General features: G+C 29.9%; 5 protein-coding genes and 1 long non-coding RNA gene across 8 annotated transcripts in view; 3 read left to right on the forward strand and 3 right to left on the reverse strand.

The window, feature by feature from the left end:
• The window catches only part of LOC101236587 (leucine-rich repeat serine/threonine-protein kinase 1), a 216,950-nt gene that overhangs the window by 43,007 nt on the left and 153,456 nt on the right, over positions 1 to 20,487 (reverse strand). For both annotated transcript variants that reach the window (XM_065792620.1, XM_065792621.1), the window contains one exon: positions 17,696 to 17,961. In XM_065792620.1, the coding sequence (XP_065648692.1) occupies positions 17,696 to 17,961 (266 nt within the window). The remainder of the gene's footprint in view (positions 1 to 17,695; positions 17,962 to 20,487) is intronic.
• LOC136077828 (THAP domain-containing protein 11-like) lies at positions 260 to 957 on the forward strand. Its single transcript, XM_065791981.1, has 3 exons — positions 260 to 520; positions 615 to 746; positions 851 to 957. The coding sequence occupies exons 1-3, from the start codon at positions 316 to 318 to the stop codon at positions 955 to 957; spliced, it is 444 nt and encodes a 147-aa protein (XP_065648053.1). The 5' UTR covers positions 260 to 315.
• On the forward strand, positions 973 to 1,351 carry LOC136077679 (uncharacterized). The gene is made up of 2 exons (XR_010637180.1): positions 973 to 1,145; positions 1,268 to 1,351. It is a non-coding gene; the product is annotated as an uncharacterized LOC136077679 (long non-coding RNA).
• On the forward strand, positions 1,525 to 3,606 carry LOC136077829 (uncharacterized). Its single transcript, XM_065791982.1, has 4 exons — positions 1,525 to 1,528; positions 1,932 to 1,997; positions 2,327 to 2,377; positions 2,468 to 3,606. Exons 1-4 carry the CDS (start codon positions 1,525 to 1,527, stop codon positions 3,604 to 3,606), a joined length of 1,260 nt encoding a protein of 419 aa, XP_065648054.1.
• Positions 5,998 to 7,026, reverse strand: LOC136078019 (uncharacterized). The gene is made up of 2 exons (XM_065792624.1): positions 6,205 to 7,026; positions 5,998 to 6,125 (listed from the first exon to the last, which is right to left on the reverse strand). Exons 1-2 carry the CDS (start codon positions 6,658 to 6,660, stop codon positions 6,111 to 6,113), a joined length of 471 nt encoding a protein of 156 aa, XP_065648696.1. The 5' UTR covers positions 6,661 to 7,026; the 3' UTR covers positions 5,998 to 6,110.
• On the reverse strand, positions 6,438 to 10,469 carry LOC136078017 (uncharacterized). Of its 2 annotated transcripts, XM_065792622.1 has the most exons (4): positions 8,366 to 10,469; positions 8,171 to 8,281; positions 7,703 to 7,931; positions 6,438 to 7,608 (listed from the first exon to the last, which is right to left on the reverse strand). In XM_065792622.1, the coding sequence occupies exons 3-4, from the start codon at positions 7,909 to 7,911 to the stop codon at positions 7,011 to 7,013; spliced, it is 807 nt and encodes a 268-aa protein (XP_065648694.1). In that variant the 5' UTR covers positions 7,912 to 7,931; positions 8,171 to 8,281; positions 8,366 to 10,469; the 3' UTR covers positions 6,438 to 7,010. The 2 variants fall into 2 exon arrangements, with proteins under 2 accessions (XP_065648694.1, XP_065648695.1); XM_065792623.1 differs by lacking the exons at positions 8,171 to 8,281; positions 8,366 to 10,469 and having other exon boundaries at positions 7,703 to 7,933.

The following is a 20,487-nucleotide window of genomic DNA, read 5'->3' on the forward strand; positions in this document are numbered from 1 at the left end:
TATATATATATATTAGATATAAATATATAAATAGATATATATATATATATATATATATATATATATATATATATATATATATATATATATATGTATATATATATATATATATATATATATATATATATATATATATCTATACAGTATCGGACAAAACGAGTACAACCAAATAATGCTAATTTAGTTTCTTTATTCATCTAGTCGGTGTGACGTCACACCGTTTAAAAAGTGTTTTTTTTTTTAATTAACCACCTTTATTTGGGGGAAAACAAACTAAAAAATCCATAGCGGTTTGTTGAGTACTTTTTTTTAAAAATGCCAAAAAGTTGTTGTATTGTTGGTTGCACTAACAATATTAAAAAAAATCATGAACTTAAGTTTTATAGTCTTCCTCAAGATGAAGTACTTAGAAGAAAGTGGCTAAATGCGATAAATCGTGCTGCAGATAATAATGCATGTAGGAAGCAGTGGTCTCCTAAGTCTTCTAATGTTTATGTTTGTTCGGCACATTTTATTACTGGTGGGTTACTTTTACTTTGCATCTTAAATAAATTTTGATAAATACTTATACAAATATCAGTACTTTTTATACCACAATATTTACAATTGTTTAGGTAAAAGAGAACTTTTTGAAAAACATCCAGACTCAATTCCTTCAATCTTTGATACTGAAAAACTAAGTTCCCCTCAAAGAAAAATTAACATTAGTAGAATTAATAGAGTCAATAGAAGAACAAATAGACAAAGTAAAAATTATTTTTATATATCAAATCATTTTTAGTAATACTCTCATTTGTTATTTTGAAATGCTATGTTTTAGTTTTGTTATTGATAGTTTTTTTTTAAACAGATTTGGTTGTTCCTGCACGTAAGAAACTAAAACTTTTTGATGAATCTAACATAGAAGAAGTTGATTTTGTAATTGAAAAAAAGAACTTATGTAGTAAAGGTCATTAATATTTAGTAATGAAGTAAATTAGTTAATTTTATTGATATTTTAAATGAATGACAATGTGTTGTACCTGTAATGTAAATGAATAAAAAATACTCTGAAAATATTTTATTCAATTTTTCAGAAATCAGTGATTCTGCATACACAGAAAGTTTTTTAGAACAATGTTCTAGCAAGAGTTTTGAAAAACAAGGTATTGTTTTTAATTTTAAAGAAACAATGTTTTGATTTTAGTTTTAACTTCATGTCTTATGTTTAAAAAAAAACACGGTAAATAATAATGTTTTTTTTAAAAACAATATTTTTTTTATATAGAATTTTGTCCTTCTACATCAAATAAGGAACAATTAGAACAAAGTTCCAGCAAAAGTTTAAGTAGTTCTACATGTAACGAAGATCTTTTAAAATAATGCTCTAGCAAAAGTCTTACAGAAGGTATTGATTATTGTATTCAGATGTATATATTCTTTTATTTTCCTTAAAATTTTGATTTTTCTTTCCCAGGTTTTAGTGTTTCTATACCTTAAAGAGTTACTATAAAACAATGCTTTACCAATAGTTTTATAATAGATATGAGTAGAGCATACAATTATTATAAAATTAAAAATTAGCTAATTTTTGTATTTTGCATTGGTAATGTTTATTATAAATTAATAAAAAATTATTCTCAAGAATTTATTTTCCAATGAATAATGAATTTTTTTTTTAAATCTAAAGGTTCTTAATCTTAAGTGGAAAATTTCAATCTTAAGTTAAAAAATTTTTTTTCAAATAATTTTTTATGTATTTTATTTTGCACAATTGTAAAACTCATTTATAAACATTTTGTGTTAATATTTTTCAGAACTTATCACCCTAAATGCAAATAAAATATTTTTGAACATTGTTTTAGCAAAGGTTTTAAACAGGGATTGGTTATTATATTCAAATCTATATACATGTACTTACATATTTAAAAAAGTTTGATTTTTCTTTTTAGAATTTTGGTTTTCTACTCTTAATAAGAGTAATTTAGAACAATGCTCTAATGATATTTTTAGACAAGGTATTGATTTTCTTTCTTTTTAAATATATATGAATCTTTTGAGAAACACCTCATGTCAATTTTTGGCCAAAATTAATTTCAACATTAAATTGTTTGTGAAGGCTAGACACATCCAATATGCATAAAACAAATCATCTCCACTTAGTCACCCCTGTAAGAAACATATAAAAAAATTCAAAAAATATTAGATTATGGATCAGCTGGGTTTTTTTTGATTTCTGAAAAGTTTTTTTATTTTGGATATGAAGTGTTTCTCAAATGACCAATTCATATATTTTTTTTACTTTTTTTAGAAATTCCTTATAAATACAATGTTTTTTTTTTTTCAGAATTTCCTATTCCTTTAAGTACTGAAGATTCCAATGAGAGTTACGGAAAAAGTATTTATCTTAGCTTCAATTATATCTTAGTCTTTTATATAAAATATTTGAAAAAAGTAAATACTAATACTTTTTTCTTCTATTTTTTAGAAACAAGTGTTCTTATTGACACCGATTGTCAGTTGAGGAAAAATTCCTCTGAGAGTCTTTTCAATTTGTATGCAGATATTGATGGCGTAAGCTCTGTAACTAGATCTGAGAGACAACAACTCTACAGTGAAATAAATAATCTTCGCCTAGAAAGGGATTTATTCATGTCAAAGTTTATGTCCCTAAAATTTAATAATTGCAATCTGGGAATAAATAAAATTCGATCACAACCTGATAAATGCACTATGGTTACAGGTCTTAGTCTACCAGTATTAGAAAAGCTGCTGTGTTTCCTGTGCAAAGGAACTGATGAAAATTTGCTTAAAATATTGGATTCAGCAGATCAAATAGTATTTTGCTTAGTAAAGTTGAGACACAACATTAACATTGATATGTTATCGTTTATGTTTGGTTTTAAAAAAACTACTGCATTAGATAATTTTTGGAAATGGATTGATATAATGTATGTTAAATTAAAGTATTTAATAAAAATGCAAGATAGGGATCATATTTATAACACAATTCCTCCAGTTTTCAAGAACAAATTTCCAAGATTAACGTCGATTATTGATTGTTTTGAGGTTTTTGTGGAATCGCCATCATCCCTTATGGCAAGAGCACAGTTTTTCAGCCAGTATAAAAAACATTGTACAATAAAATGTCTTATATCATGTACACCTCTTGGAGCCATCAATTTTATTTCAAAGTGCTACGGAGGTAGAGCTTCAGATAATCAAATTTTACATGAATCAGAATTTGCATCTAGCAAGTACCATATGCCAGGTGATCAAATTTTAGCAGATAGAGGTTTTACATTGCAAGATGATTTTGCTGCTGGAAGCTGCTCTTTATTGATAAACCCAGCTTTTACGAAAGGTAAAGCTCAACTTTCTGCTTCAGATGTAGAAAAATCTCATAATATATCATCGGTTAGGATACATATTGAAAGAGTTATTGGACTATTAAAAAATCGCTACACAATTCTTCAAGGTACTTTGCCACTGCGAACAATTAAAAACATTTCTGACGAAGCTACGTCACTTACTCTTTCTAATTGTGACAAAATAGTAACCGTATGCGCTGCTCTGACAAACCTTGGGGAAAGTATCGTTTACGACAAAACTCACTTTTTATCTTAGTTATTTTTTAAACGGCTATTTTCATAGCCACAAATCTTATTTAAAGTATTACTTGGCATAGATAATTTTTTACAAGTTTAATGGATTATTATTAGTAACAAAAAATATATATATTCTATAGTTTTTTCTTATATGCTAGTAAAATATATATATATATATATATATATATATATATATATATATATATATATATATATATATATATACATATATATATAAGCATATATACAAGCAGTTCTTAACAGATGGAATGAAAATTATTTTGCTTTTTGTTAGGAAAAAAACAGGTTAAGAAAACATTCATAAGTGATAGTCAAACCGCGTACATACTTGCCATCTTGAACACCACCGTTTGCTGTACACACCTGTACGCTCTTGGGTAACCCCTATCCCCATACATGCTTACACATTTTATGAGTGGCCCCTAGGTAGTTCCAGCACTGCAGGTAATTTTCTTTGGTTTTCTTTTAAAGATTACTAGGAACTATTGTAAGTAGGTTATAATTTTAAAAATGTGAGGTTTTTAATTGAGAATAATTCTCTACCGTGTCAAAAACGTACACTTTTAAAGGAAAAAATGCAGGATGTCTGTTGGTTTAGAGAAAAGTATGGGAATTCAGATTTCCGTTAAAAAATCAGAAAAATTGGGTAAAATTTCTAGAAAATCTTCTGTACCAAACTGAAGCTACCTTTTAGTTATATATAAAGTTAGATTAAAATATTCAGTTCGCTTTGTTACGCGGTAAACTCCAAAGGTGTTACTCGGTAACTTATATTTAATATATAACATATATATATAAACGATAACTACGAACTTGATATCGGGTGAGAATATAATATTAATACAACATTTACATATAATAACAATAATAATACAATATGATTGTTCCTCAAACACCACTATATAACTTCCATCTATTTCTATCTCAATCTCTATTTCCTTCCTAACAACTACTGACTCTCTACTCTATAACTATCTATCTACATCCCTTTTATATATTTGTTGGACGCTATACGCATCCCAGTTCGTAAACAAGTTTGTTTTGTAAACATTATTTCTTGGCGTTTATGCCAACGTTATATGCTTCATTTAACTCAAGCGTTCTGCTTGGTTGGTTTTCTTCACAACCTTCATAACAGTTTTACGACCTCACTACTCTTTGAAAGTGCATTAAGCCCTCCATACTAGAGAGCTGCATGGGGACAGGACTTTGTTCCATCCCCACCCATCCCCGCAGAAATCAAAGCCATCCCTGCAAGCATCTCTTTCCATCCCCACCCATCCCCGCAAGCATTTTCTTCCATCCCCACCCATCCCCGCAAACATTTATCGGCCCTTCCCATGAAATAGCATAAAAAATTTATTAAAATATAGTTAAGAGTTTAATTAATAGAGTTTAATAGCTTATAAAAAAATTTCTCAAAATATAGTCAAAAGAATTTATTTTATTTAAAAATACACAGAAAAGAAATAAAATGAAACAGATTTTCAAGATTTTCTGTCACTAAACAACTTATAAACATAGTAAAACTATACACTTTTGAAATTTCTTGGGCTAGTACCACCTTGATAATATATATAATAATTAATAACAATATCCAATCAATTTATTTAACAATATATCAACATGGCTGAAATACTCAATATGGCTGAAGATCAATCAATCACTATGATAAAAAAGCACTTAACAATTTGAATTACTTTTACTGTTATGTTATAATGAGATTAGACAAACAAATTTTTTGTGAAAATAAATAAAAATTTGATCCTTCATTTTAACTAATATTTTGAAAAATCCATTCCATACCCGCGGGGTTCCCGCAATTTCACAATCCATCCCCATGGGAATCCCGCAGAAACTGAACCCATCCCCGTGAAACCCAACCCCATGCAGCTCTCTACTCCATACCCTCTTATTTATTTTATTTTCTTCCCCGTTTATTATTATTTTCAAAAAATGATTAAAAAAAAAAAAAAAAGAGAGAGAGGGGTTACGATTTTTTAACTCTTAGTGTAATCAGGCCTTAAAAGTAAAAAAAATTATCAAGACACTGATAAAAAAAAAAAAAACCTTTTAGTGTACTGTTTAAAAAATCAAAACCATAAAACAAGGAATTGAGAGTTCATTTTAAAAACCACCCTCCCGCTCTTGTTTGTTAGATCTTGAGGAAAAATCTTAATTACCCTTTTAATAAGCACCAATAAGTATCGGACGTGTACCCTACAACCTAGCTTAATCCAAGGTTGTTTTGACTTTTATAGTCAATGCCTTCATCAAAGAATATCCTCTTTTTGACAGACAAGGGTTTTTTATATCAAAGGCAAAACAACTTAACTGTCTATTAGTATTTTATTTATGACTGCATCAGTTTAAAGCGTATGCCTTAATATGCTATTAATAAAATGTGGCTATGAAAATAGCCGTTTTTTTAACTCACGAAGATGATACATATTCTTTTAAGTGACCAAGCCAATAATTTTTTGATTTCTCAACTGTACACCATTATTGTATAAAAGGCTAAAAAAAAATTCCATAATGTAATATATAGTTTAAAAAACTAATAATTCTATTTAAAAATTAAAAATACATAAATTACTTTTTTTGTGTTTAGGATCTTTTTTTTGTATTTGCAGTCACTGCAATACCATACAGTAGATTTAGGTGGTGATTTCAAAGATAAACATTTAAGATGAAACCAGTTATCGCATGAATCACAACCAACCATTGTATCATCACTTTGAAAACTTTTAGATTTACAAATACAAAAAAGTATATCTTTATTTATAAGATTATTTGATGTAGAGGGGAGTAATTTTCTTTCTGATTCTATTTCTCTTGTTACTAACTCTCTCAAAATAAAAGTATTCCAAAAAATATCACACTTAATTAATACATTCTCAATGAAAGAGGTGTCAGGCTCAATGCGCAATACAACAAATTCACTGGGTGTCCACACCATGAAGTCACAGTAACTGACTCCAGTAACTCTCATTTCAAGTTGAACCTGGAAAAAATATTGGCATTCTTTTTTTAAAAAGTAGTTTCCATTCATGATTACACCAACACAAAAAGCATCTTTAACTATGACCTCTTTTAATGACTTGTCTTTTAAACTAAAAGGACATTTAATTTCTAAAACTCCATGTCCACAACAAGTACAATAAACAGCACCATCAGGAGATGCTGCATACCATGGTTTTTCAAAGTCAATACAAAGTCCTATTCTTTCAACTCTCAAATTTTGATGAATAAAAATATCTGACAGTGGTTTTGAACTACTTATTGCATTTGAGTCAGAATGAATCTGTTTATATAAAGTCAATGCATTTATTTCATTTACTCTTCCCCAATTTATTGCAGGATTTTTAATCTGTATATTTTTCTCTGCACAAATCTTTAAAATTAAAAAACAGGTGGCATTTCAATTCTAGCATGAAAAACTTGATGCAAAGTGGAGCCAGTTATTCGACCAACTCTTACTCTAAACCAAGAATCACATAGCACTTGATTTCGTGTTGCTTCTTCAACATAAACTATAACGTCAGAAGTCAAACTTATTTGTTTTTTTTTCTCATCAAAATAAGATATCAGTTGCTCATTATCAAATGATTTATAATTTTCATTAAAAAATTGTCTTAAAGATGTTGGTAATTTTGGTATGAAAACAGATTCCATTTGAATAAATTCTTTCTCAAAATCTTTAAACAAATGAAGAGCAGCAGTTTTGAGCTGCACTGGTTGTCTTTCTGATAAAAAATCATTTTTTTCTTGAGGTGTTGGAGAAATAGGCATTTTTCGCATTCTCTTTTTAGAAAGCTTTTCTTTTGCAGCATCAGTGTATAAGTTGATTTGAGAAACTGGGGAGCCAACAATATTTTTTGTAAAATTTTGATTCCATTGACAAGGCAAGTCAGTTGGTGTGCTCGATGTCATTCCAATACGAACAGCGGCTTCAATTTTATATAGCATTGCAGCAACATGTGAGCATGTTTCGCCAAGACTAAAAAAATAGATAAAAACTATAAAACCATAATTGAATTTTTGAATTTCATTTTTACTAATTTTATATAAAAGAGACACACCAAGAGACATACCCAGCCATACAGTCACAGTGAGCAGTTAAAACATTACCAAGAGAGTCAAGAGCAACCCAAGGTTTATGGTTAGGAGATGTGGTCCTATATGAAGGTCGAACCTCACATTTCAAGATAGTAATATCCTGAGATACTTTCAAATGAACAATAGTTTGGATCCAGCCATCTTGAAAGAATTTCCAAGCCTCTAATGCCTTATAGTTTTCCATTGCTTCTGGAGAATAGATACCTAAAAAACAATAACATTGAAAAAAATGTATATGCATTTTGTATGTACATTATTTTTTTCCCATAATATATAATATAAAGCATATTATAATATATATCCATGTAAATACATCCATAATGTATTTTACAAAGCAAAGAAAACAAACAGTTTTTGAAATGTTAGCAATTAATGTTACTAACATTACTGAAATACTGAAATAATAAAAATTTTAAAATATAAATTAGATAAGAATCCCTTGCCTGGAGTTTTAATCAGGTAGTTATAAAGTTTGTGATAGCTCAAAGAAGGTCACTGACTTGGATCTTCACTCCAAGAATCTGCTGTAAACTTGTATGGACATTTACTTAATCCTAAAATAACCAAAATTATATTTAAACAGCAATTAATGCATTATTTTAATTAAACAGAGAGATGTAAAAATAAAGTAAAATCACCTAAAATATTTATTTTTCGCTGATATCTTTCTGCTGCTTCTTTTGATAAAGTTTCAAAGTAATTGTAGGACATAGTGCTTTTTAAAAAGTACTTCGCGTATAAAAGAATAGTTTGTTTTCCCCCAATTCAATATGGTTAGTTTTGGTGTCGCAATATAGTCACGTGATTCCGACTGGATGGATATAAAAGTGCTGCATTTTTTCAATTTAGAGAAATAACTATGTAACTGTTTAGAGACAAAGTTCTTTAAGTTTTATTCATCACAAAGTTCATTATTTGTACACGAAAATTAATAAACTAATCAAAAGTATTAAAAAAAGTTGATTTCCTTCTGGACAAAACAAGTGCAACTCGACAAAATGTTGACCAAGCTGTATTTGGCTATCAATATTTCGTGGCAAATCCTTTGTTGTCGATCACAGCCTTGCATCTTCGAGGCATAGATTCGATCAGGTGATCAATGAAACTTTGTGGAATTGCTGCTCAGGCCTTTTGGATTCGTTCAAACAGTTGATCCTTATTACGAACACCTTCACGATTAATTCTGCGGTTGATGATCTCCCACAGGTTCTCGATAGGGTTGAGATCCGAAGATTGAGGCGGCCAATCCATCACCGATAGGTGGTTGTCTTGAAACCACTGCTTGACTGCTTTTGCAGTGTGTTTTGGATCATTGTCTTGCTGAAAAACCCATTTTATTGGCATATTCTATTCAGCATGAGGTAACATAACATCTTTCAGGATATTTTTATACATGAAACGGTCCATTATTCCATCATTTCGATGTATTGGACCTACACCATCTGCAGAAAAACACTCCCAGACCATTACATTGCCTCCACCATGCTTCACGGTTTTATGGCAGTAACGTAAATCGAGGTGTTTCCTGGACGGTCGGCGTACACAGCAAATGCCATCGCTCCCAATGATGTTGAACTTCTATTCATCACTGAACAGGACAGTTCGCCATTTCTGCACATTCCAGTGAATATGATATTTTTTTTTTTTTTAAACGTCTTTGCTTCCAACAAGGCTGCAAGCAGCCACTAATTAAAGTTGGAAGTTACTGAATGAGAAAAGATGAAAATTGTAGAGCAAGATAACGATTGACAGACAACTTAAAAGATTGCAAATTATATGAATCAGGAAAGCAAGATGAAGGAAGCAAATTCCAAAGAGCTGATGTTTGAGGAAAAAAACTAGACAAATAAGCATTTTTGGAGCACTTAGGAACAGTCACAGAAAAAGGATGACACTTGATTGAATGACGAGTAACAATAGAATGAATTATAGTAGATGGCACAAGAAAAGCTAGCTGATAATGGTTGGAGGTTGGCTGCAAGAGCAGGTCCAACTATGTTTACAATGCATTTTTGCACCTTGTCTAAAAGAGAAAGGGCATCATTAGAAGATCCACCCCAGATATGGCAACAGTATTCCATACAAGGCCGGATTTGAGATTTATAGAGATAGAGAATAGAATCCGAAGTGACGAGCTCGATAAAGAGATGCAACCTTAGCAGATGCTAATTTTGCAACTGATTTGATATATGGTTTCCAAGAAAGATTGGAAGTAAGAGTTAATCCTAGAAGATGAAGAGTAGGTGACTCATCGAGTACATCACCGTTCATAAATATAGAAAGATCTAAATTATTGCGATAACGATTGGCTGAAAAAAATTGAGTTTTATCTGAATTAAAGTTGACCAGCCACTGTGAGCCCCATGCTGTAGCAGAAGTGAGATCCTTTTCAAGCTCAAATGCCCCCTCCAAGCAATCAGAGGGTGATGGTTTCTTATCACGACAAAAATAAATGGTAGTATCATCAGCAAACAATGCCACCTTAGATGTGAGAATATCTGGAAGATCATTAATGTAAATTAAAAAGAGTATAGGGCCGAGGATAGAACCTTGAGGAACCCCTGAAGTTACAGAATAAGAAGAGTGTTGTCCATCGAGGACAACTTTTATACTACAATTGGAAAGGAAGGATTCAATGATCTTAAAGATGTTGCCGGATATACCATAAGAAGAAAGCTTATGGAGAAGACCAGCATGCCAAACTTTATCAAAAGCTTTTGAAATATCAAGAGCGATGGCCTTAACCTTAATCTAATGCACGATAAAACCTGTCAGTTATTACTGTTAGCAAATCAGCTGTAGAACGAGAAGATCGAAATCCATATTGATGGTCAGAAAGTTATTAGATTCAAGATGAGAAATTAAGTATTTGTTAATTAAAGATTCAAAAACCTTGCTTATGATAGGAAGAAGACTTATGGGACGGTAGTTAGACGAATCGGATCGCTCTCCAGAATTTTTGAAAATAGGGATAACAGATGCCACTTTCCAGCAGGCTGGAAAGCAAGACTCTGATAAGCACTTGTTGAAGAGTTTTGAGAGTATAGATGACAGCTCCGGAGAACACTTCTGCAAGACTATAACAGGTATGTTGTCCGGGCCACAAGCTGTAGAAGAGTCTAGGCAGAAAATCACTTTAGATACAGATGCTGGAGTGATATGAATGTCAAGCAATGGATCAACCTGTTTGTTGGCAATATCAGGTAGAACGCAACTAGTGGAATCAAGAGATGATATTGATGAAAAGTTTTTAGCAAACAATTCGGCTTTGTCTTTAGGTGAGGTGACAAAGTCTGAACCATACAAAAGAGGTGGAATTATAGATTTGCCCTTATTACTGATATTATTAAAGATTCTCCAGAAGTCACGAGAGCCTAATTTTTGAGATGAGATACGAGATTTCAAGAACTGAGAATAGCGGGTTTTGGCGTTCGACAAAACCTTTTTACAATTGTTTCTAGCAGTAATAAACAGACGTCTGTTTTCTGGAGAATTGTTTTGCTGATAAATATGGAAGTAACGGTGTCGATTGGCAATCGCAGCAGCACAGTGTGAAGAAAACCATGGAGGAGAGTGAGGCTTGACCTGGAATCGTTGAGAGGGAATAAAAGATTCCATGCCAGCCTGAATTCACGAAGTTATGTAAGAAGCATATTTGTTGACAGAAAGACGAAAGATTTCTACCCAAGGGCCATCACAAAGAAACTCACGGAAAGAATCCCAGTCAACTTTACTGTAGTTGTGAGAGATACGATAATCGGGGGATTCAGGTGATGAAGAAGAATGAGATATTAGTTTTAGAGAGATCAAACTGTGATCAGAAGCACCAAAGGGTAAATGTGGAAAAACTGAGCACTGACTAGGATCAGAAACAAGACATAAGTCGAGTAAAGAAGGTAAATGATTCGGGTTGTCTGGAAAGCGAGTTGGAAAGTTGACTATTTGAGTTAGGGATTGAGAAAGGCAAAAGTTGTGGGCTTTAATGCCTGCCGAATCACTGACACTAGAGCCAAGCCATTCAGAGTGGTGAGCATTAAAGTCACCGACAACAACTATATTAGCTGATGGATAAAGAGAGAGGGCTTGGTCAATATGATCAGAAATAATGTCAAAAAGTGTGCAGTCTTGAGATGAAGGAGAGCGATATAGAACAAAGAGAAAGGCAATAGAGTGAAGTGGTGCTAAACAAAAGCACATAAAAGAATTGTCTGTGGATTCAAACCTAGTTTCACAACAAATGGGTGAATTCTTACAAATGTAAATGCCAAGGCCAAGCATGTGACTATTGGAGTCTTTACGAATTAGAGGAAGATAACCATCAACACTAAGATCACAAGATGAGACAGCCGAACTCAAATTAGTCTCACAGAGAGCAAGTAGGTCTGGTGAACTTTGCAAGAGATAAGACTCAACAGAAGAAAAGTTACTTCGAAGACCACGAATATTAGTGAATGATAGGTTTAGAGAACTTGGTGATGATGATGGTTTTTTGTGTTTTATAAATTTTGGTACTTTATTCATTTTGAAATTAGATTGAAGAACTTGACTCAAAGCATAGATAGTACTCAGAACACTGTTTAATAGCCCAAGCAATTGCCTCATTACTACTAATAAACCCTAAGCCGTAACAAAAGGCTCCAAATGTGGCCAACGCAATGCACACCAAAAGTACAAACAGGGACACCATCCATGCGCAACATGGCACTGTTAATACTTTGATATTTTTCAGCTGTTGAGTCGGCACTGTTAATACTTTGATATTTTTCAGCTGGAATTAGCCTCTCTGAAAGCTACCACAGAGTTCGGGAAACCTGACTACCAGCTGGCCTCAGAACCATAAAACTGAGTTTAAGAGGTGTACCCTCATTAGGAGATAATAAAATGAGTTGCCTAGTCATAAAAACAGAGACACAAGCAAAACCCATGCATTGAGTCAAGAAGATCCAGCATTCAACATCCTAAACTGGAAACAATGTATTAAAATACATCTGCGCCAGCTTAATAGATGAAGCCTAATGAGATGTAGCAAACAGGAGTCTTTTCTTCTGGTTTTTTAGTGAAATCAGCGGTTTCTTTGCAGGGCGTCGAGAAAACAATCCGGCTTCAACAGCACGTCGTCTGATTGTTTGGTCTGATACAGGCAGCTCTAATTGCTTTTGTATCTCGACTGATGATATCCAAGGATCCTTCTTGATGGATCTGACAATCATAGAATCCTCTTTAGAAGTGGTGGAACGCGATCTTCCACCTTTGTTATCTGCTGCCATCTTCCCCATAGAACGGTATTTGGAAAATAGTCTTAATACCGTCCATTTTTTCACGCGATATTTATCACAAATACTTTTTTGTGACATTCCACTTACGTAATCGCCAACAATTTTCTTTCTTAGTTCCAATCCAAGAATGTCGGGAGCCATTTTTGCACTTGAAGTCATAAAAATAATAAAAATAAATAATCACGCTTCTCAAGGCTTACCGTGTTACATTTACCTTGTGATGATACAATAATGCTCTGTGGAACACAACGTCTTGGTTGGATGTGGACTGTATTGATGTAATGAAACACTTGTTGTATTTCACTTCTTGAATTGTTCTTCGATAAAACACTTTAATAAAACTCACTTCGATAAACTGTCTTGATAATACTGACTGATTGACTTCCATATACTGACTGAATTACATGTCTCTTATATAGTAAAATAGACCTGTGTGAACCTGTTCTGGAAGATTCTAGATGCTTCTTTTTGATGCTTCTGGAAGCTTCTGGATGCGTCTGGATGCTTCTGAATGTTTCTGGATACTTCTGGATGCTACTGGATGCTTCCAGATGCTTCTTCTGGAAACTTCTGGAAGCTTCTGCATGCTTCTGGAAACTTCTGGATATTTCCTTTAATTATTAAAAAACTTCCGTGACGTCGACACGGACCAGACTTAAGAAAATGAAACAAACCAAAAAAGTTGCACTTGTTTTGTCCGCTGCAAAATGGCACTTGTCAACGAAATTCTGCCTGTGTGCTGTCACCTGTCAGCTGATTGCTCATGTCATGGCATGCTATGACTCCAGACTATATATATATATACACATATATATATATATATATATATATATATATATATATATATATATATATATATATATATATATATATATATATATATATATATATATATATATATATATAAATATATTTATATATATATATATATATATATATATATATATATATATATATATATATATATATATATATATATATATATATATATATATACGCCTGCTGCAACTCTTTATGACGCTTGGGGTCAAAATTTCACCAGCACCCCATCATATCTAATTTATCTGAAAAAGTTTGATTACCGATCAAACGCTTAAAAAATTAAACCTTTTTTTACTGAATTCACCTCCTTAAGGCCTATGGAATCTCTTTCACTTGGAGGCTACTATTCTTTTAAGAAAAACTTTATTCATAGCAAAATTTTCAAAAACTTTGTTGTGGCATAGAGATTTTGTGAGATTGTACTCACTAGCAGATTGGTAAGTCGGTCTCGAGTCATTGTAGGTCTTAGCACTGTCTTGAATAGAAAAAGGTTACAAAATGACCGCTCTTCTTTAGTGATGGAAACCAGAATTGTGTTAAAAATGTATAGCAAATAGCATTATGATTTGAATAGAGAATGTAGACCTATCTGGTAGATCTTATTTAATAGCTTCATTGAAGTGAGAAATTTTTATGGGCTGAAAAAATTGGCGCGATTCAAAGTATTTAGATGACAAACTTCTCTAATAACTTTCTTTTCATTTACATTGTTCACATAAATTTACACCAAAGTTTTGCATTTCTTCTCCAGTCAATGTGATTCAATTTCTTTACTCAACCTATTATCAGATGCTAAAACCCATATAAACGAAAACCTGCTTGTCAACTTTTCTGCAACTTAAAACTTGTCTCTTTGTTGAATTAGAGTATCAAGAGCGGTATTAAATACGTTTACTTAAAACTGCTTTTTTTCATTTTTATAGAAATGAGCTTTGTTTTTGGATTTTTTGTGAAAGTTTAATCTCTTTTTTGTTCTCTTTTGAACTAAGTCTGATTAAAAACCATAACTTGGTCAACAAATGTGCTTGAATAATGAATTAGGGCTTTGAAGATCAAGATCCTCGATAAAAGTCTTCATAAGCTTTATATCATCATCTTCATAAGTTTTATATCATCAATGTGTACACTCGATTGGGTTTGCGAGGTTTGATGAAGAGACATACCAGTTTTTTCAGACAAGACTTTTCATTGAATAGGGCTTTCACTAAAAAGATTGTAAACTAAATGAACCAAACAAAAATAGTTCTTCACTTCAATGAAAGATTCAGCGGAATGAACTACGGCAAGGTTAAGGTTGTAAGCGCTGCATGACGCATGCATAAACGGCTTGAGGTACAAGGGGAAGTCACTGGGTACAAAGTACCCAGTGACTTCCCCATTGCAGCTGCTATGTATATGTATATGTATATATACATATATATATATATATATACATATATATATATATATATATATATATATATATATATATATATATATATATATATATATATATATATATATATATCAGGGGTGTACCCTCATGACTTGTGTTCTCCAAGGGCGACTGAAATTTAAAAAAAAGCTTATCAGTAGCCTGGCAGGATGACCAGACAGTTTGTTACTTATAAAAGTGTGTTTATTAATAAAACTATATTTTGATCTATAAAAATTTTACTCCTTGCAATTATTTAAAAGAAAACTTTAAAAAGTACTTAAAGTAGTTCAAGGGTTAAATTAAGCAATCGCGAGATGCAAAATCTGGAAAAATATCTGGTCTTCAAAATTTCAGTTTATGCAAAACCATGTAATTTGTTTTTTAAGGGTCGAATCAACTAAAATTTGTTAGCGAAAAAGTTATAAAAAGTAAAACAATAAACTTATGACTACAAAAGTAATAACACTCTAGTAACTAACTGTATTATAAAAGTAATAACACTATAATAGTGTGATTACTTTTATAACGCACTTATAACTTGTATAAATTATTCTTTGTTCAATCAACATAAGTAATCCCAAATTTTAATTGAAGTAGGAAAGCATCTAGAAAAATAGAGTGGATATTCAAATAATATTTAAAACTTATTAAAGAACTTAAACAATTTTATAAAATTTTAGTAAAAAGTGTAAAAAGTTCAGCATTATGAAAAACGTTACTAATAGTCCGCAAAAACGCGCGTTTACTTTAAAATTAACTAATAAAAACATTTTATTGGTAAATTTTAAAAATAATGTGCTTTTGGACTTTAAATAATGTGCTTTTTTTTTTGGACTATTGGTAATGTTTTTCATAATGCTAAACTTTTTACACTTTTTACTTTTTAGTATGTTTTTAAAAAGTTATTCAAGTATATTTGTAAAAGTTCCTGAAACTTTTAATAATATTTAAACATTCATTTTATTTTTTCTAGATGCTTTTCTACTTTGATTAAAGTTTGGAGTTACTAATGTTGTTTGAACCAAGAATGAACTTTAAAAGTTATAAGTGCTTTATAAAAGTAATAACACTATTATAGTTTTATTACTTTTATAATGTAGTGACTAGAGTGTTATTACTTTTGTAGTCGTAAGTTTGTTGTTTTTTTTTTGCTTTTTATAGCTTTTTCGATAGCAAACTTATAATAATTTGTTATAATTCTTAAATAAAAATTTCAAAAAAATTTCAAAAATAGTTTTACTCGAGACAAAAAAAACAAAAAACTTTTACATTGGATTACTGATTATCATAGTAGACAACTCAAACAAGAAAGAAAAACTATTTCAGTTGCCCGCAGTGCGACTACGAAAAAATCAGAGGCTACACCGCTATATATATATATATATATATATATATATATATATATATATATATATATATATATATATATATATATATATATATATATATATATATATATATATATATATATATATTATATATATATATATATATATATTTATATATATATATATATATATATATATATATATATATATATATATATATGTATATATATATATAAATTAAACTCTTCCTGATGATCCAGCAATGGTGAAACTTCAAGTCGAAGATAAAAGTTAGATAAGTGTTTTTTACTAATTTATTATTGCTCTGTTCGTTAAGAACATTGAGCACTCTATTTGTAAAATACACTAACATAATTTACATATATATATATATATATATATATATATATATATATATATATATATATATATATATATATATATATATATATATATATATATATATATATATATATAATATATATATACATATATATATATATATATATATATATATATATATATATATATATATATATATATATATATATATATATATATATATATATATATATATACAACCCCCAGAATAAAGGTCAGCATTTGGCAATTCGTCTAAACTGCCGACCTAAAAGTGTTTGAGGTCAGCAAAAAAATACCGACCTTGTTTCCGTTTTATGATAACTTCTTTGTATGTATTATATTATCTATTTATATAATATATATAAATATAAAATATATATCAATAGAAGTAGAGGTCAAGGCCTCCTTTTGTTCTGAGTTCAATCCCAACCATGTCCCTGGTAGTACCATGGTCAACTTGTTTCTTTAAGTAACAACCTTGTTTTTGAAGGTTTGTGTTTTGGAGAAAAAGAGTTGTAACCACATTAAAAAAAAAGTAGTCTCCTTAACTTTAGTGGCCCCCTTTGTTCTAAGGGAGGTGAAGAGCATTAAAAAAAAACAGCTGTGTAAGAAAACTATAAAGTTCTCACAAGAATCACAAAGAATAGTTAGAAAATCATTAATATCACAAAATAATATCACTTTTAAAAGCATATTTCATATACTTTTTATATATAACTTATTGTGATCATTAAAATTGACTAAATAAAGAATAAATTATACCTATAAGACATGTACGAGTTCATTTCACGATAAAACAATGATTTCATTTTTGCTTCATAATTCCATGAAATGCTTGTTTCTGTTTCAGTAAATGGAGATTTGTTTTTTATAACTGAATTACAAAGAACTTTCATTGCTGCACAAAATACAGAGTTTTTTGAAGTGATTTTTACAGCAAAAACATCATTAAATTTTCCTCTTGAAATTAATTTGCCACATTCAATTTTTTTATCAGAGAAAATTTTACAATTGACGTCTAAGAAGCACTATAAAAACAATTAAATATGTATGTGTGTATGTATATATATATATACATATATATTTATATATTAAATATATATATATATATATATATATATATATATATATATATATATATACATATATATATATATATATTAAATATATATATATATATATATATATATATATATATATATATATATATATATATATATATATATATATATATGTATATATATATATATATATATATATATATATATATATATATTAACTCATCCCATATTGACCCTCATGAACAAGTTTTAATACAAGAGTAAAGTAATTGTAAGTAAATATTCCCAAGGTATTGTTTTCTTAATGAAATTTTTTTATTTTTAATTTTGGATGACTATTTATACTCGCGCCACTCTTTTAAAGTTTAACATTTTTACATTTTTTGAGTTTTTAAGGGCATTTTCAAACAATCAGCACAAATTGAAATTTACAAATCATTACCTATATAATAACATCAATACAAATAATGGAAGGTCTTTTATCAATTATGATTGTGCGCATTTTTATTACTATTATTTTTGTTAACTCGTGGTATTTTAAAAATACACAAATTCGTTATGAAATTTAAAAAATGTGGTTTATAAATTCGCTTTTGATCTCATACAGTTCACCCACTTCTCATTTTGATCTCATAAAGTTCCTCTACTTCATCACTTCACTTTTGATCTCATACAGTACACCCACTAGCTCTGGCTATTTAAAAGGGGTTTGTACAAGATTAACTAAGTTTCCTGGCCAACCATTACTTTTGTTAACCTTTTGCCATCATGTCAGAGAGCTTCAAATAGCCGTAGCCATAAATAAAACTGCTAAGTCAGAGAATAAACTATTTATATCATAAAACCATAAAAGGTTAAACAATAGTAAGGTAAAAATAAACCTGCTTCATTTTAAAATACCTTTTTGCAAAAACAAAGTATATAGGTTTCTAATTTTAAAATTATTTGCGTTTAGACTTTTGAGAAGTGTAGAGATTATTGTAAACTTGTGGAAAATATTCAGATCATTAGAAGAAATTAACAAATATGGAGCTGTTTCACACGCCTTGAATTTCATGAAATTCAAGTTGCATTTCTCTGAAATCAGGCAGGTTTTTATTATGAGTAATAAAATACTCAAAGAGATCAATAGAATGGCTGACTACATTTCTCTCTTCAGGGCATTGCAGTTTTTAACCTGCTATTTTCTAGTTTTCTGCAAGCTACTTTTCTGATTCTTCAATTTTTAAACTTATTTTCATAAGTTTTGATACTTTAGTTTTATTATTTAAGAACAATTTATGTCATAAAGTAACAAATTATTTAAAATAATGTTTTGCAAAATGGTTTAAAATCAGATGTAAAATACAAAGAAAATAACTCTAAACCAATTTTTTTTTCCCAATGACAGACAAAAATGAAATCAATAGAAATAGCACTTTGATTTTATCTTGTCAAAACTAAATGTAATAAGTTTTTAGCAGGGTCATTTTAAACCTTATTTTATCTACATTGCATTATTTTTAATTTACACTTTTAAAACCAACAAAACTATTGGCAAATGTATATTGAGCCTGCTGGAGGTGAAATTCAAATCATGGTCAAACCATAGAGGCGTTTGGTGCTGGCATAAGTCAACTTTTGACCGAGATCACAAAAATGGTTTTGTATTCAAAAACAAATGGTGGTCCAAAAAGATGTAAAAATGGATAGAATCAAAGCTAAAATCCTTCTGAAAGCAGTTTTTGTTGATAAAGACTAGCCACTAGGTCTTGAGTTGTATATTTTACCAGACTACTGGTTAATTTTTGGTACTCTATGGTATATATTACATATATATTTATATATATGTAATATATACCATATATACTTTTTATAATTTACATCAATGACTTGCCAGACAATTTAAAATGTGTCAGTAAACTATATGCAGATGATTCGAAACTTATGAATGAGCTACGAGTAAAAAATATTCTTAATGATACCACTGACATTCAAACTGATTTAAATAAAATCACTGAATGGACAAAAGTTTGGTTGATGAAGCTGAACCTAGAAAAATGTAAAGTTATGCATATGGGAAGTAACAACCCACGCTCAAACTATTCACTTCAAGATACAACCAACTATTTAAATTACGATTTAGAAAAATCAGATGTAGAAAAAGATCTTGGTATATTTGTTTCAAGTAATGCTAAATATTTTAATCAAGTTATTCATGCTAGTAATAAAGCTAACAGAATGCTTAATATGTTAAAAAAAACATTTATATCAAGGGATTTAATGTTATGGACTAAGTTATACAAAACATATGTCAGACCTAACCTGGAATATGCAATCAGTGCTTGGTCACCTTATTTAATGAAAGATATAAAGATTATTGAGAAAATTCAAAGACGATCCACAAAAGTCCCAACTATATGCAAACATCTTTGTTACACAGATAGATGTATCTTATTTCAAATTCAAAAACTGGAGGATCGTAGAATAAGAGGTGACTTAATTCAAAAGTTT

The sequence above is a fragment of the Hydra vulgaris genome, chromosome 03, assembly GCF_038396675.1.
Source record: "Hydra vulgaris chromosome 03, alternate assembly HydraT2T_AEP".
NCBI classification, from domain to species: Eukaryota; Metazoa; Cnidaria; class Hydrozoa; order Anthoathecata; family Hydridae; genus Hydra; species Hydra vulgaris.